General features: G+C 50.2%; 1 protein-coding gene across 3 annotated transcripts in view; it reads right to left on the bottom strand.

The window, feature by feature from the left end:
* The window catches only part of STUM (stum, mechanosensory transduction mediator homolog), a 73581-nt gene extending 62878 nt beyond the window's left edge, over positions 1-10703 (bottom strand). Inside the window, exon 1 of one of the 3 annotated variants that reach the window (XM_034764711.1) lies at positions 10305-10703. In XM_034764711.1, the coding sequence (XP_034620602.1) occupies positions 10305-10497 (193 nt within the window). In that variant the 5' untranslated portion in view covers positions 10498-10703. The remainder of the gene's footprint in view (positions 1-10304) is intronic. The other 2 variants (XM_034764709.1, XM_034764708.1) reach the window with 2 other exon arrangements.
* Positions 10704-14906: the final 4203 nt, after the last annotated feature.

Raw genomic sequence — 14906 nt, 5'->3', positions numbered from 1 at the left:
ATTTATAAAGCACAGCCATGCCTGTCCTTGTTCAAGTGCTTGGAGTATTGTAACAATAAATTCATAATCTCTTAAAGCCAAACAGATAAACCCAACTGAAGGGTCCAATACATAAAAAATGGGGAAGAGGAAGGGAATAAGTATTGGGGCTGCAGTGGCCATAATGAAATACAACAATGGTGTGGAAAACAGCTTTGAGATGTTTCTTAGACATGGGGAAAGATGGATGGAGGTGGCTATCAATGGGAAGTGAATTCCATCTAGCGCACAGCACATCCACAACCTCAGCCCTTTCTGACCTGAGACATGGCTGGAGCCAGGAGGACTCTGTAACAAATCATTTATTGGATGAATGTTGCCCTTTCTTCTGTACACAAATTATCTGAACAGACTTTGATTTTACGAGTTTGCTTGTTATTCCACATCATCCAAACTCTTCATGCTACAAACATATTCCAGACCCATTTGACCAGATCTTTGATCAGTTATTATTTGCAATCAGCGGCCTGAGGCCTTGTCTACACAACAGGGAACAGTTGATCTAAGCTATGCAATTTGAGTTACGTGAATAGCATAACTCAAGTCGATGTAGCTTAGATCTACTTACCACGGGGTCCACACTACACAATGGCGACAGGAGATGCTCTCGCGTCGATTCCCCTTACTCTTCTTGATATAGTGGAGTACAGGAGTCACCGGGAGAGCGATCAGCGGTCGATTTAGCAGGTCTTCAGTAGACCCGCTAAATCGACCACCGATGCATCGATTGCCGCTTGTTGATCCCCCAGTAAGTGTAGACAAGCCCTTAGACACATGTATTCTTTCTGATTTGACTGAAACTTTTGTAAACAGGAGAGAAATCAAAGGCCTTCTCTACACTGGCAAAAATGGGACCTGCAATGGTGGAAGCTGTAGTGTATACGAGACTCGGGTATTCTTACTACTGTCACTGTGTTACCTAACCCTGAGATTCAGCTATACTACACCTTCCACCATTGGGGCACCATGATGAATTACAGGTCTTCTTCTTTTTTGACAGTGCAAATTCAGCCAGAATTCTGTACTGAGAGTTCCACTGTGAACCTTCACATGAACCCAAACGTGCACAGGTGTTTGCTTTCCACAAACTTGCTTGCAAACAAACCAAACAAAATCACTCATTTCCACATTTGTGGACAAAAAGGAAAAAATACCACAATGAGTTTCTGGGTTTAGTGCACAGAGGTTGGAAAGTCCTTTTTTCTTTTTGTATTATTTGCCAGATATTAGATGTGACAATGAGAATGTTTTAAAATTCTTTGATTTAATAAACTGAGGTGCTGTTGGTAATGGGGTGACCAGACGTATCAATATTAGGGGCTTTGTCTTATATAGGAACCTAGTAACCCTACCCCGTCCCGAGTCCTAATTTTTCATACTTGCTATCTGGTCACCCTAGTATTGGTAACAAAGGGAGGAGACTTTGTCTTGAGACATCCATTTAATTAATATGACAGCAGAAATAAATAGGATATTGATATCATCATGCAGATTTCATTCTTCTGACTGTTGCAGGTGATGTTTTTTGTGCCCTTATTCAGCTTATGCATAGAGAACTCAACGAGGCCCTCTGTCACAGAGTTGTAATTAGAGCCCTTAGGCAGATCGTCCATTTGAATAAATGGATGTAGCTCCATTAAAGTCAATGGTACTACACGAATTTATACCAGCTAAGGATCCGGCCCTTAAACTTCAACAAGGAGACTGTAAACTGAATAAACAGATGGAGAAGAAGAGAAGAGTTGTGATCAAGAATGGAAACATTCAGGATAAACAAGAATTGCACAGCACTAAAGAAAAACATTCAGTGGGATGAGAATCATTCCCTGCCTCTCTGCATATCTGTGGGAGGCCATAGACCACACATCCTTCAACTTGGACCTTCAGGGGTTACCTGGTGGTGGCTCCCCCATCTTGTCCTCACATTATTTTAAGCTATTTCTTTCAGTTAATGCACAAAGATGCTCTCTTTAAAGCCACCAAGTCTGAACAATACAGGACGTGGTCCAAACCTCCACCCCCTTCTGAAAAGGGGTATTCATACCGGAGAATATCTCGCACTTTCAGATCATTCCACTCACTTTTCCAATGCCCCCCACAGCATCACGTGCTTTAGTGGAGGAGAAATGTGTAGGGAGGGGGCACGACTTCCGTTTATTGGCTCAGAGGGAATGCTAGAGAGCCATATCCACTCCCACGCTGGCTGGCACATGGCAGCTCCAAGGGAACATAGTCTGCCAGCAAAGGGGCATGGCCAGCCCCTCATCTCAGCTGCCATCTGCAGCAATGCTAGCTGGTGGCTCGCACTGTGAAATCCAGCAGGATCTGTCAGGGGTGCTGGAACAGCTTGTATAGTGGGGGTGCTGAGAGCCATTGAACCAAACTGTAAACCATGTATATGATGGAAACCGCTTGAAGCCAGAGGGTGCAGCAGCACCCCCCGCATCCCTAGTTCCAGCACCTACAGGGTCTGTGGAGCAGAAGATGCACCTGAGGAGTGTCTCTGGCTCCTCTGGCTGCCACTCTCAGGGCTGGCCAGAGAAGGATTTAGTACTGAGGCTTAAAAACAGCCTCTCTTCCTGAAGTTCTTACTGCAGGAGATAGCTAGCTCCCATTGACTTCAAAGTGCCTGTAACAGAGCTAGAAATAATGCCTAGTTCTTAGATCATGTTTTTCATCAGTAGAGTTCAAAGCACTATACATAGCAGGTGGGGAAACTGAGGCATGGGGATGGGAAGTGACTTGCCCAAGGTCACCCAGAAGTGGAGCCAGGAACAGAAGCCAGATCTTCTGATGCTCAGTCCTGTGCCTGGACTCTGGCTCTCCCTCAGCCTGTATCTTCCCCTTTTCTGACCTGAACTTGTGACACCACCGTTATTTCTCTGCCTGTGCATTGTATTGTCAGAAAGGCAGAGTGAGGAGAGATGCAGCTAAGGCAGATTGAAAATTTGGATCCAGCAGCTCCACAAGCTTTTATGTCTAAATATCGCAGATGAATCCAAGCAGTGTAGGAAGGTAAGTACCCCATGTTCTGCCACGCCAGCATACAATGTGATGATCTAAAGGGACTCGTGCAGGTCATATTTGGCCCGAAGTTATGGCAAAGCAAGTGGAAGTGACTAACCTATTTTCATAGCCCAAAATGGAGCAATTAACATTAACAGTGAAAAGTAAATTAGATGTTTAAAAATTCTCAGATTTCACAATCTAAGGTGATCAAGTTTGGTTGTGGTGGGGCACATCCCTACCCCAGTCAGGAAAGGGTTAAAGAGCTCCTTTGCCCACAGGGCCGGCTTGAGGAAGTGCGGGGCCTGATTTGAATATCCGGCAGCGGTCCGGGTCTTCGGCGGCACTTCAGCGGCGGGTCCTTCACTCGCTCCGGGTCTTCTGCGGCACTGAAGGACCCGCCGTTGAAATGCCGCTGAAGACCCGGAGCGAGTGAAGGAGCCGCCGCCACCGTGCCGCCGAAGACCCAGACCGCTGCCGGGTGAGGAAAAAAATTAAAAAGGCGCCTAAGTTAGGTGCTCTTCTTTAGGGCGCGGGGCCCTTTTAGGCGCGGGGCCCGATTCGGGGGGATTGGGGGAATCAGCCTAAAGCCGGTCCTGTCTGCCCGTAATCAGCCCCAACCCAGTGCACCTGGCAGGCTTGTCAAGCCTGGAAATGGGCAGGTCCTTAAAGGAGAGGATCTCAGCATAGTGTGACACTCTGAGAGGAGCGGGACTGTAACTCAGAGCTCCACGGCCCCTGGAAGCAGGGGATGCTGACCAGCAAAACAGCTCGTGAGCCTGGGCGGCCCTGGCCCTCTCAGAAAGGAGAAGAGCTGATACTTTTCTTTTCATTGGTTCCCACGGGCCTAGGACTCCGCATTTAGTGGCCTGAGGAATCACACTGACTTTTGGTGTGGACAACTTTAACTCCCCCACTTCTTCCCCCTCATCCCCCCCCCCCCCCCCAAAGGGTCAATACTTTAAGTAGCACAGCCAGAGGGCCGTGCCCCTGACTGACAGGAGCAGCGCCCACCCTCTCCCCAAGGGGGCGGTAGAGAGGTATAGCCTGCTACAAATGGCAGTGAATGCAGGTGAGCGCTTCCCAACCCTGACACAAGAGTAAATTAGCGGAAGCTGGGAAACCCATGCACAGGAGAGACAGAAAATCCAAGCAGCACTGATCCAGAGCAGGGATGCAAATGGCTGACGGAGAGCCAGCGACAACAGGCAGCCACGGCAGTTTCTGCAGCAACTGTTACAACAGTGGGCCACTCAACAACAGCTACAAACAACCCAACAGCAGCAGCTGCTAGGTGCGATGGCAACCAGCAGAAGAACCTGCAACCAAACTTGCTACAACTACTGACAGGGCTACAGCCTGCCAGGGCAGCTGGAGTCTGGCAGCCAGGTTGAGAGCCTGGGGCCTGTGCTCCCATCAGTACCAATGAAGCTGACTAAGATGGGGCCTGGCGACTCCCTGAGGCTTTCTGGACCATTTTTGAGTGAGTGGCAGTGGCCTCCCAATGGCCTTCAGAACACTGAGCCCTTGTGCTGGTCCCCTACCTGATTGGCCCAGTCTAGGCAGCCTACTGAGGGTTTGACCCTGTGGGATTACACAGGTTAAGGCTGCCATCCTGAACTTTCTCACTATCTTAAAAGAAATGCACTGCTGCCACTTCTGGATGGAAATGGGAGCCCAGAGTGTGTGTGTGTGTGTGTGGGGGGGGTGTTGGCCCAAAAACAGAAGGAATGTTGCTGCTGATGGTTATGGCCAGACAAGCAGACTGCAGCCCAAGTGGCTGAGTCAGTACTGGTTGAACAGTTCATACAAATATTCCCCCACTGGTTGATACTGAGACGCCACCCAGGGTCTCTATCAGAGGCCGTGCAGCTGATGAGAAAACTTTATAGCCTCAGGGGAACCTAGGGTGACCAGATGTCCCGATTTTATACGGACAGTCCCGATATTTGGGACATTGTCTTATATAGGCACCTATTACCCCCCACCCTGTGTCCCGATTTTTCACACTTGTTGTCTGGTCACCCTAGGGGAACCCCCTGAACCAGGAGGAAGGAACAACCTGGGGGGCTAAGAAGCTAATCCAGCCTGATGTGAAGCCAGCCAGATGAGACAATGGGCTCAAAGCACTACAGGGTTCCTCATGTGGGCTACTGGGGCACATCTGAAGAGAATGCCCCCTGATGGACAAAAGGACCCCCAAAACAACAGTCCCCATGTGGATCAATGGGACCAAAGTGCAAGGTCTGTTGGATAACAAGGGGAAGATATTAAGATTGCATATTCAATAAGCCAGCATCCCAAATGGGAGCCCACCATGAGGCATGAGAGGTGAAGCAAGCACATATGACTGGAAATGTACCATGCACACAAGAAATATGGCTTGAGAGATAAAGGGCATGGCTGGCTCTAAGTCTGATGAGTACCTAGGCAAGCGACAAAATGGCAACACTGTAGTGAGGAAACACTTAAAGAAGAAGCAGTAACAAATACCCAACAGTAGGTAGAGATGGCTTAGGATGTTATATTGGGATGAGATGGTGAGATCTCTTGTACTGGATGCCCCTTGCAGCACATTTAGGCACGTACTGCTTCACATCATGTGTAGCCTGAGACGTATTACCAGGATTTGGCCAGGACAGTCAAAAGTCACATTCACATTGGCTGTTTTAGTGACCTTATGCCCCCGGGGGTAAATTCCCATTGAAATGTGTAGGATATTACCAGCTTCATCACAGGACAGACTGTATGTAAATAAGTCAAATTTAGAGCCAAAATCTGCCTCAGATGCAAATGTATTATTCTGACCAAAGTCAACAGGAACCTGCGATGGGCTATACAAACCCCACACAGCACAACCTGGGCTTAATGAGGGCTCAGGTGGTTCCAATCTGTTGCAGCTGTGAGAAATGACAGCCCTGGAGGAAGACACTTCAGAGGAAAAACCTCAGCTCAGCTGATGGCAGACCAAGGAGGAGAGCAAATATTCAATGCTCAGCTACTGAAGAGAGGGCTGACTGAAGGCAGGTGCTCCCCAGCTGACAGTTCACTGGTGTCCCCTCCTCAGAAAAGGGAGGGCCAGATGCTAATGGACATTGAGAGGGAATCATCCCTTTTACCTGTGAACTCAATCCCTTGTTTTTGTTCACTGATTACCCTGGAAGGGGAGAGACTTTGAAGCGACCTGGGTGAAGGACCAATTCACAGGAAGAGACAGATCACCACAGGCCACGAGCAACTGTCCACAGAAGATACCTGATGGGGCGACAGCTGCTATGCCAACCCTGGCCAGAAGAAGTCACTAGCGGTGAGTCAATCCCTTCTCAGAAGCCCATGCACAGACAGAGAAGGCTTGTATTTTTTCTTTGCTGTTGCTTTTACAGCTGAAAATCAGAGTGGAAAGCAGTCCAGCCACAAAGTACCATTGAAATCAGCAGATCAATGTGAAGAGGGGTCTGAATAATCTAGGGATCTTAAGAAAAAAGGACTTTGGGTTGGCCTAGCGATCTGATGGTAATACAATATGCACAGATGCAGAGATCCAAGCCTAAAGCTCCCAGCTTGCAAAGACTGGAAGTATTGTGAAGGTAGAAGTCTCAGACCTTAGAAGGGAGGGAATACTTTCTGCAAAGAATGGCACTGATGAACTACAGAGGGCTTTCTGCAGGGTTTGGTCAGGGAGAAAACCCTATACAAAGAATGAAAGAGATCCATAAAGACAGCTCCCCTATGCCCTCCCATGGTGGCCCAGGGAAAATGATGAGGCAATTTTTAGGGTTCTGAGTAACTTGTAGTAGTCCCCAAATAATGTATTCAAATAAATAGGGGAAAGGGTACTGACAGCCTCTCCATTGCCAGATAGTCTTATAATTCTACAAAGGGGGGAGGAGGGGATATTTTCTCCTGTGATAGAAAGATATGTTCAGAAAGATAGAAGGAAAACTGGTTTTCAGAATATTTTGGGGGGGAGATGGAGAAAACGCTACATGATAAAGGGTCACGTGATAAAGATACTGAGGCACTCAACTGGAGTACTTGTACATGGTCCATTAATCTATGTTCTAAAGTGGCTGAGTACAAGGAACACTAACGTAACATACCTGAAGGGTGTAATATGGAAGCATGTACTCCAGTGTCATAATTATATAACAAAACTTTTTAAAAAATTTATATTTTCCATTGAAATAGATCCCTAGATTTTTAAAAACATTGCGTACATTGTAAAGACATTAGTTTTGTATATGGTGTTGCACTTATGTAACTACTTTCATCACAGGAACTCAGTAATTATGTATGCATTAAACCATACAAACACACCTGCAAAATAGGTGTGGCAAGATGCTATCCCTTTAAGAGCAGGGCAAGGTGGGAAATCTTTCTAGGATGTAAAATAATCTCCAGAGGGAAGGCTTTGATGAAGGAAAGACCAGCAGGAACAGCAGTATGGATTCTACAGCCTAGAATGGGAGTTCTGAGGTATGGGTTGTTCCTGATTTTTGTTTGTTTGGTTTTTTGTTGTTGTTGTTAAACTGCAATTTGGCCTTTCATTCCTTGAATCTTTGTACTGCTAAGGCTCAGGGATCCATATGGCTCTGCATTGCAGTAGGCACGTATCCCCATTTTACAAATGAGGAAACTAGGGTTAAAGCTAACATTTTCAAGAGTGGCCTCAGTTGGGGACTGTCCTACTACTAGAGTAACCAGACGTCTGATAGTCAAAGATCTTCGCATCCACAGCTTCCATGGACATCATTGATTGAAGTGGAATAAGCACCAATGCGCCTCAAAGGAGCACCTAAAAATGGAGGCCAACAAAATTAATGGAAGTTTCCAGAAATGTTGACCTCAGTGGCTTGACCATGGTCACTTAGTGTAGTCACTATCAGAGCTAGGATATTAGAACCCAGGAGTCCGAAGTGCTAGTCCTCTGCTCTAACCACTAGACTGCACAGCTTCCAAACACACTGTGGAAAATCCCTGCCTAAAGGGCACGCTAACTGGTCCAAAGGGGTAGAAATTCCTGAGAACTTTATGATAAGAATAATTACTAGATTGCTGGGTCTCTGTGCAGCCACAACTTCAGCTGTGAACCCACACAGTGAGCACAGGGTAGGGGGAGCCAGAAGGATGCCATCTCAGTCTTGGCATCATTTCCTGGCTGCTGTAAAAATTCATATTTTGGCATTTCCATCATTGCTTTTTAAAAATAAATGAAATATAAGATGTAGTACAGTGGATGCTATTAATTCCTGTTTTAACAGATGAAGAAAAATATGCTTTCATTCTAGCAGGTGGAAAATTCTGCTGTGACTAAAATGACATTCTCCTGGTTCCTGTGTCTAGGCTGTGTCTGTGCTCAGAGCTGCAGGAAGTGAGACACAGTTGAATGTCACTTGTTCGAACAAACTAATTTTTCAGAAGGCAGTTCCTTTGAGTATTAAAAAAAGCAACAGTTCATTTTTGTGCCACTTCTTAAAGGGGATGGGGGAAGCCACAGGCTTGTGTGTGTCGTTATTTAGAACAATGCAAAGCAGACAAGAGTACAGAGAAAGGAGAAGGGGATACATACATTACCTAACTAGGAACAGGCAACAGAAGGTGAAATCCTGACCCCATTGAAGACAAGGGGAGTCTTGCAACTGACTTCAGTGGAGCCAAGATTTCAGCCAGAGCTGGGGCTGGAGGGGGTTCCCTGATGCTGTCCCCACCCCACCCCCCAATCTAGAACAAAATAGTGATATTTAGTTCTACCCCCTTAAGAAGAACTTTCTGCCAGGAAAAGTAGTGACCTCAGGAGCCTGATCTATATAAGCACTACCTCTACAAAGCACAGCAGGTTGGTGAAAGCTCCAGGGTGCCTGATCCAACGCCCTTTGAAGCCAGTGGAAGGGATTTAGGCCCTCTGAGCTCAGCAGCCCAGGGCACAGCGCAGGCTTCTCCCTCCTCCTTGATTCTCCGGCGCTGCAAAGGTATTTTGCAGGGGGTGGAGTGCAGTAAGGAAGGACCTTATAAGAGTGCGAACACCCACCACCTGGTGCCATCGCCGAGGCACAGACGCTGGTGCATGGGTGGAATCAAGGGCGGGCGCCTGGCACCTCTGGAGCCAGCTGGTCCTTCCCTGCGCTCAGCAGGGCCCTGTCTGCCACATCCCGGAGGGGCGCGGGGTATTTCGTGGCCAAGCGGCCGGGCGGGGGTTCAGCCCCAGACCTGCCTCTCTCCCCAGGGGGTTACAGCGCTGCACAGTCCGAATCTAGCTCTGGGCAGAAAAACACACCAGGGCCAGCGAAGGTGCAGATCTTCGCGGGGTCCGAGAAAGAGGGAGAGGCAGGCGGCCCCCTAAGAGGCAGGAGGTCTAGACAACTCCTACCCCCTACCACGGGCTTCCCCTCTTGCAAAACTGAAGTATAATTGACACACAGTAGACTAAGTGCCCGGACACCCCCACGCCCAGCCCAGCCTGGGGCGATCTCCCGCACTGCTTCGGGCCAAAAGGTGGCCAGCAGGAGAGGGGAAGCCGTGTGAAGTGACTAAAGAGGGGCGGCCTCGCCCCTCACCTCCTGGCATCAGCCTCTCTGATCAGAGCTCAGCGAAATCAGCCTGGGGTTACCGAGCCAGGGCAGCGGCTGCCCCAGGAGGAGGAGAGAGGGCAGGGCCACATCCTCATTCCCCCTGTTAGATCGGGCCAGGAAAAGTTGTTAGCAGCCTCCCCCCTCCCATATTGTCCTAGGAAAGTAGCGGTAGCAGCATCTAGGCTGAGGAGGGGGGCGCAGTCCAGTCCTCCAGCTGCCCCCCCCCCCCCCGAGGCCGGGATCGCCCCATCACCACGCCACTCTCAGCCCTCACCGTGCAGTTAACCGCTTGCAAAATCTGCAAGCAGCAGGGAGCAAACTGGAGCCGAAGCTTGGGGGGAATCAAGGACGGAGCCTGGCTCTTGTCTGCTTAGAAGGGAAGGTGTTTCGCTACAGTAGCAATAACAATGACAGCAAATCCCCTGGCCTCACCCCGGAGCCGGGAAGGGAACCCCTCCATGCAACACACCGTAACCCTTCCGTGCCCGGTACAGACCCACTTCCCTACCGGACAGATCTATACGGGGCCACCTGTGCACACAGTAGCCCAGAGGTCTCTCCCCGCCCCCAGCATAAGTCACCCCGCCGCCCCTGGTTTGCAAGCACAGAAGCGCCCTTGTAGTAACCCCCCCGCCGCCGGACCCCCCTGCCCGGGCACCGGACTCGGAGGGCAGCTCGGGGGCTCCTTACCCAGCCCTGGCACGAAGGTGTTGAGGAACAAGCAGATGACCGCCACGGGGAACGGCATGTAGGGGATGGCAGCGCGCAGGGGTCCCTTCTTCTCCCGGACTTGCACCACCACCCCGCTGGAGGGGGCAGTGCCCCTGCTGGGCTCCCCGGCCGCTGCCGGGGCAGGTTCCCCTTCTTTGGGAAGCGGATCCATGGCTGGCACGGAGCTCGCCCGCTGCTAGAGGCGGCCGCGCCGGAGCGGGTCTCGGCTGAGCTGGGCTGGGGGCACAGGGAGCCTGTCTGTGCTGGTGTCTCTGGCTCAGGAGTGGGAGCTGCCGCTGCTGCTGTGCTGAACAAGCGCTCCGGCTCCTGAGTGCTCGGCTTAAAGAGACAGTGCGCTGCCACACTCACTCGGGCACACACAGCCTCCCCCCACACTCCCCAACACACACCCTCTCTCTCTCACACGCACCTTCTCTCTCAGACACACATGCACAGTCGGTCACACACACACTCCACTAACACACTCCCTCTCTCTCACACACGCACCTTCTCTCTCACACAGTCACTCACACACACTCCACCAACACACTCCCTCTCTCTCACATACGCAGTTTCTCACACACTGTCCCCAACACACACACACTCTCTCACAGTCTCCCTCACACTCCCCCAACACACACACACTCACACACAGTCTCCCTCACGCTCTCCCCAATGCACATTCTCTTTCTCTCTCACACACACTCTCTCTCACACACACTTCTCCACACAGCTACATCTAATCTCACTCCTCAATTTCTCTCTCTCTAGACTAGGATAGATGGTCATGTTTAAAATGTATTAACTAAACTGGAAAAGGGCACTCTGATTCTGAAATACAGGCCTGCATAAGGATTTAGGATATGTCTACACTGGCAGAGTTATCTCGCCAGCAGTTACAGTGCCACTCAGAGAGCGCTGAAGGACAACCACTGTTGTGTATTCACACTGTGAGCTGCCTACACAATAGCGTGTTCACACTTGCAGCCGTATTCAGAGCAGTGCACTCTGGGCAGCAGTCCCACAGAGCATCTCTTCCTCTTCTGCTGCCAAGAGTTGTGGGAAGGTGGAGTGGGTCATGGGGCATCCTGGGTCCAGTCCCAATGACCCGTGATGCATTGCTTCACATCCCAGCAATCCTTGTGCTTCCATCCGCATTTGACGCCATCTTTCAACAGTTTGTGTACTGCGCGCTCTGCCTCTTCGGTCTGCGGGAATGGATCGCAAACTGTTGACCAGTATGCTGCTCGCTCTAACACATCACGAGTGGCAGTGGAGTTATTCCTTAAGCTACAAAGGTAAGAGGAGTTTGACATTGATCTCGCCACGCGTAGTAGCTACAACACAAGATTGCTTGTGGCATTCACGGACTTGCTGACCACAGTGGAACGCTGCTTTCGGGCTCAGGAAACAAGCACTGAGTGGTGGGATCACATCGTCATGCATGTCTGGGATGATGAGCAATGGATGCAGAACTTTCTAATGAGGAAAGTCATATTCATGAGACTGTGTGCATAAGCATCAACTTTTCCCGGTGCTGGTGGGTGCTCATCCCCGTCCCTGCCCCACCCCCCTCACCTCTTCCCTGCCCAAATTCCAACCCCTTCCCCAAAGTCCCTGCCCCAACTCCAACCCCTCCCTGCCCCTATTGGACTCCTTCCCCAAATCTGCGCCCTGGCCCCGCCTCTTCCTGGAGCATGCCGCATTCCCCCTCCTCTCCCCTCCCTCCCAGCGCTTGCCCCCGCAAAACAGCTGTTTCACGGCGGCAAGCACTGGGAGCTGGGGGAGAAGTGGGGACATGGCGCGCTCAGGGGAGGAGGCGGAGCAGAGGTGAGCTGGGGTGAGGGGACAGAGTGGGGAGCTGCCAGTTTTTCCCCATGGGTGCTCAAGCCCTATGACTGTGTGATGAGCTCATCCCGGCCTTACAGTGCAAGGACACGAGAATGAGAACTGCCCTGTCATTGGAGAAGTGTGTGGCGATTGCACTGTGGAAGCTGGTTACTCCAGACTGCTACGGATCAGTCTCTAACCAGTTTGGAGTGGGAAAGTAGACGGTAGGACTCATGTTGATGGAAGTGTGCAGGCCCATTAATCGCATCCTGCTCCAAAAGACTGTGACTCTGGGCAACGTCTGTGACATTGTGGATGGCTTTGCACAAATGGGCTTCCCTAACTGCGAAGGGGCAATAGATGGCACGCATGTTCCAATTCTGGCACCAGGCCGCCTAGCCACTGAGTACATTAATCAGAAGGGGTATTTCTCTATGGTTGTCCAGGCGTTTCTGGATCACCATGGGCATTTCATGGACATTAATGCAGGCTGGTCTGGAAAGGTACATGATGCATGCTTCTTTCGTAACACTGGCCTGTTCAGGAAGTTGCGAGCTGGGACTTTCTTCCTGGACCAGAAGATCACCGTAGGGGAAGTCAAAATGCCCATTGTGATGCTGGGAGACCCCGCCTACTCCTTAATGCTGTGGCTTATGAAACCATACACGGGGAACCTTGACAGCAGCAAGGAGCAGTTCAACAATAGGCTGAGCAAGTGCAGAATGACTGTTGAGTGTGCTTTTGGCCGTTTAAAGGCCCACTGGTGCTGCCTCTATGGGAAGCTGGATCTGGCTGATGACAATATGCCTATGCTTATAGCCGCATGCTTCACGCTCCATAATATTTGTGAAGGGAAGGGTGAAAGCTTCACTCGGGGCTGCACCACTGAGGCTCAGTGCCTGGAGGTTGAATTTGAACAGCCAGAGACCAGGGCTATTAGAGGGGCACAGCGCGGGGCCATAAGGATCAGGGATGCCTTGAGGCAGCAATTTGAAGCTGAAAGCCACTAATATTTGTTGCTAATGCTCAGGAGTGCAGTGCTTGTAATGCTAGGAGGTGATTGTGATTGGTGCAAATGATGCACTGTGAATGTTTAAGAAAATTGCCTGTTGATGTACAGGGCTCTGTTTGATTTCAATTCATAGAATAAAGATTGCTTTCAAACCAAAACAATTCTTTTATTAAAAAACAACAACCAGAGGAGAGAGACAAAAACAACAACAACAACAAAACAAATCAGCACTGTGGGGGATCGGGGAAAGGAGGGTCACAGGAGGAGGTTGGGTCCCAGGACAGATAAAGATTTGTGTATGTCCAGGTATTATATGCAACTTTGTCCTTTGGAGTACAGTGTAGTGGGTACTGTACTTCAGCAGGGCAAACCTGCACAGGGATGGGTGTTGAGTGCAGTGGGTACTGGGAGACCACAGGGCTGGACTGTGACAGGGCAGGAGTGGAATGCAGTGGGTACAGACTGGACGGGAGGTTGATAGCAGTATGTTGGTAGTGTCTGGGGGGGGGGAGCGCATGGGAAAGAGTTTTGCGACAGCGGCTGCAGGGGAGGGCAGGCACGTAGCTGCTCAGTTTGCAGTGCTAGTAGTGCCTGGAGTGTGTCCGCTTGGCACTCCATAACATTTAAGAGCCGCTCGTGGCTTCATTCTGGTGCACTGGATTTTCCTTTTGGTCCCTCTTCTCGCTGTCCTGCCACTCCTTCAATTCCTGTTTCTCGGCAGCAGAGTGCATCATGACATTATGCAGAAAGTCCTCTTTAGTTTTTCGTGGCCGCTTTCTAATTCTGCGCAGCCGCTCAGCCGGCGATAACAAAGTGGGAGGCTGGGCTCCCAAGGTCATATCTGTGAAGCCAAATTGCAACATTTTACAGAAGCAGTATTGTTTGCAACACAGAGACCACTGATTCAGTGATTTAAAACACAGCCACTATTCACACACCTGTCACTAACTGGCTGACCCCAGGCAAGCACACATGAGCCACAAGACCCCCAAAAGGGTGAGTAACCGCAGGGGCAGGGGAAATCAGTGTTCCAGAATCGTACTGTACACTGGGCACGTGGCTCTTGGGGAGACCCAGCACTGTAGGTGGGGGCCTTATAATCCCTATTATTATCGCCACGTTTTCCACAGGTTGTGTTCATTATGGAAGATATCTCGCTGCTGAGGGTGAGCAGGGAATCAAGGGAGGGTCTTCTCCAAGACTGCAGCTTCTGCCCTGACCTTATGCAGCTGGCCTGTGTGCAGGAATGGTCCCCCTCACCCCCACCCCAGTTACAGCAGAGTGGTATGGGAAAGTTACCCTTAATGGGGCAAGAAACAAATCAGGTCTGCTGAAGAACCTGTGGTAGTGGATTGCCCAATATCTCCATGAGAGTTTCCTGGAGATCGCTGAGGCACATTCCCAGGAAGTGAGGGAGTCAATCAACACCCTGTTCTGCCAGTCAGACTAGGCATGTGGTGGTACATGCATCATACAGACACAAGCCTGCTTTCTGCCCCCAACAACTTCCTTCAGTGATCCCCAAAATCAAAGCCACTTACTAGGGGCCTCCTCTCCTGTTTGCATTTTGCCAATCTCCAATAGCTGTGACTAGCTAGCCTCCTCTGGCCTCCGGGATAGAAAAGAGCTCCTGGCTGCATGCATCTCTAACCTCTGAGTCATCCTCTGCCTCTGGGTCCCCCTCCCTCTCCACATCCTCGTCCAAGATTTCCTCCTCCTAGCTCGGTCCACTCTCGACT

The sequence above is a fragment of the Trachemys scripta genome, chromosome 3 (assembly GCF_013100865.1).
Source record: "Trachemys scripta elegans isolate TJP31775 chromosome 3, CAS_Tse_1.0, whole genome shotgun sequence".
NCBI classification, from domain to species: domain Eukaryota; kingdom Metazoa; phylum Chordata; order Testudines; family Emydidae; genus Trachemys; species Trachemys scripta.
Note: the sequence above shows the minus strand (reverse complement) of the source record. Positions and strands in the feature narration are given on the sequence as shown.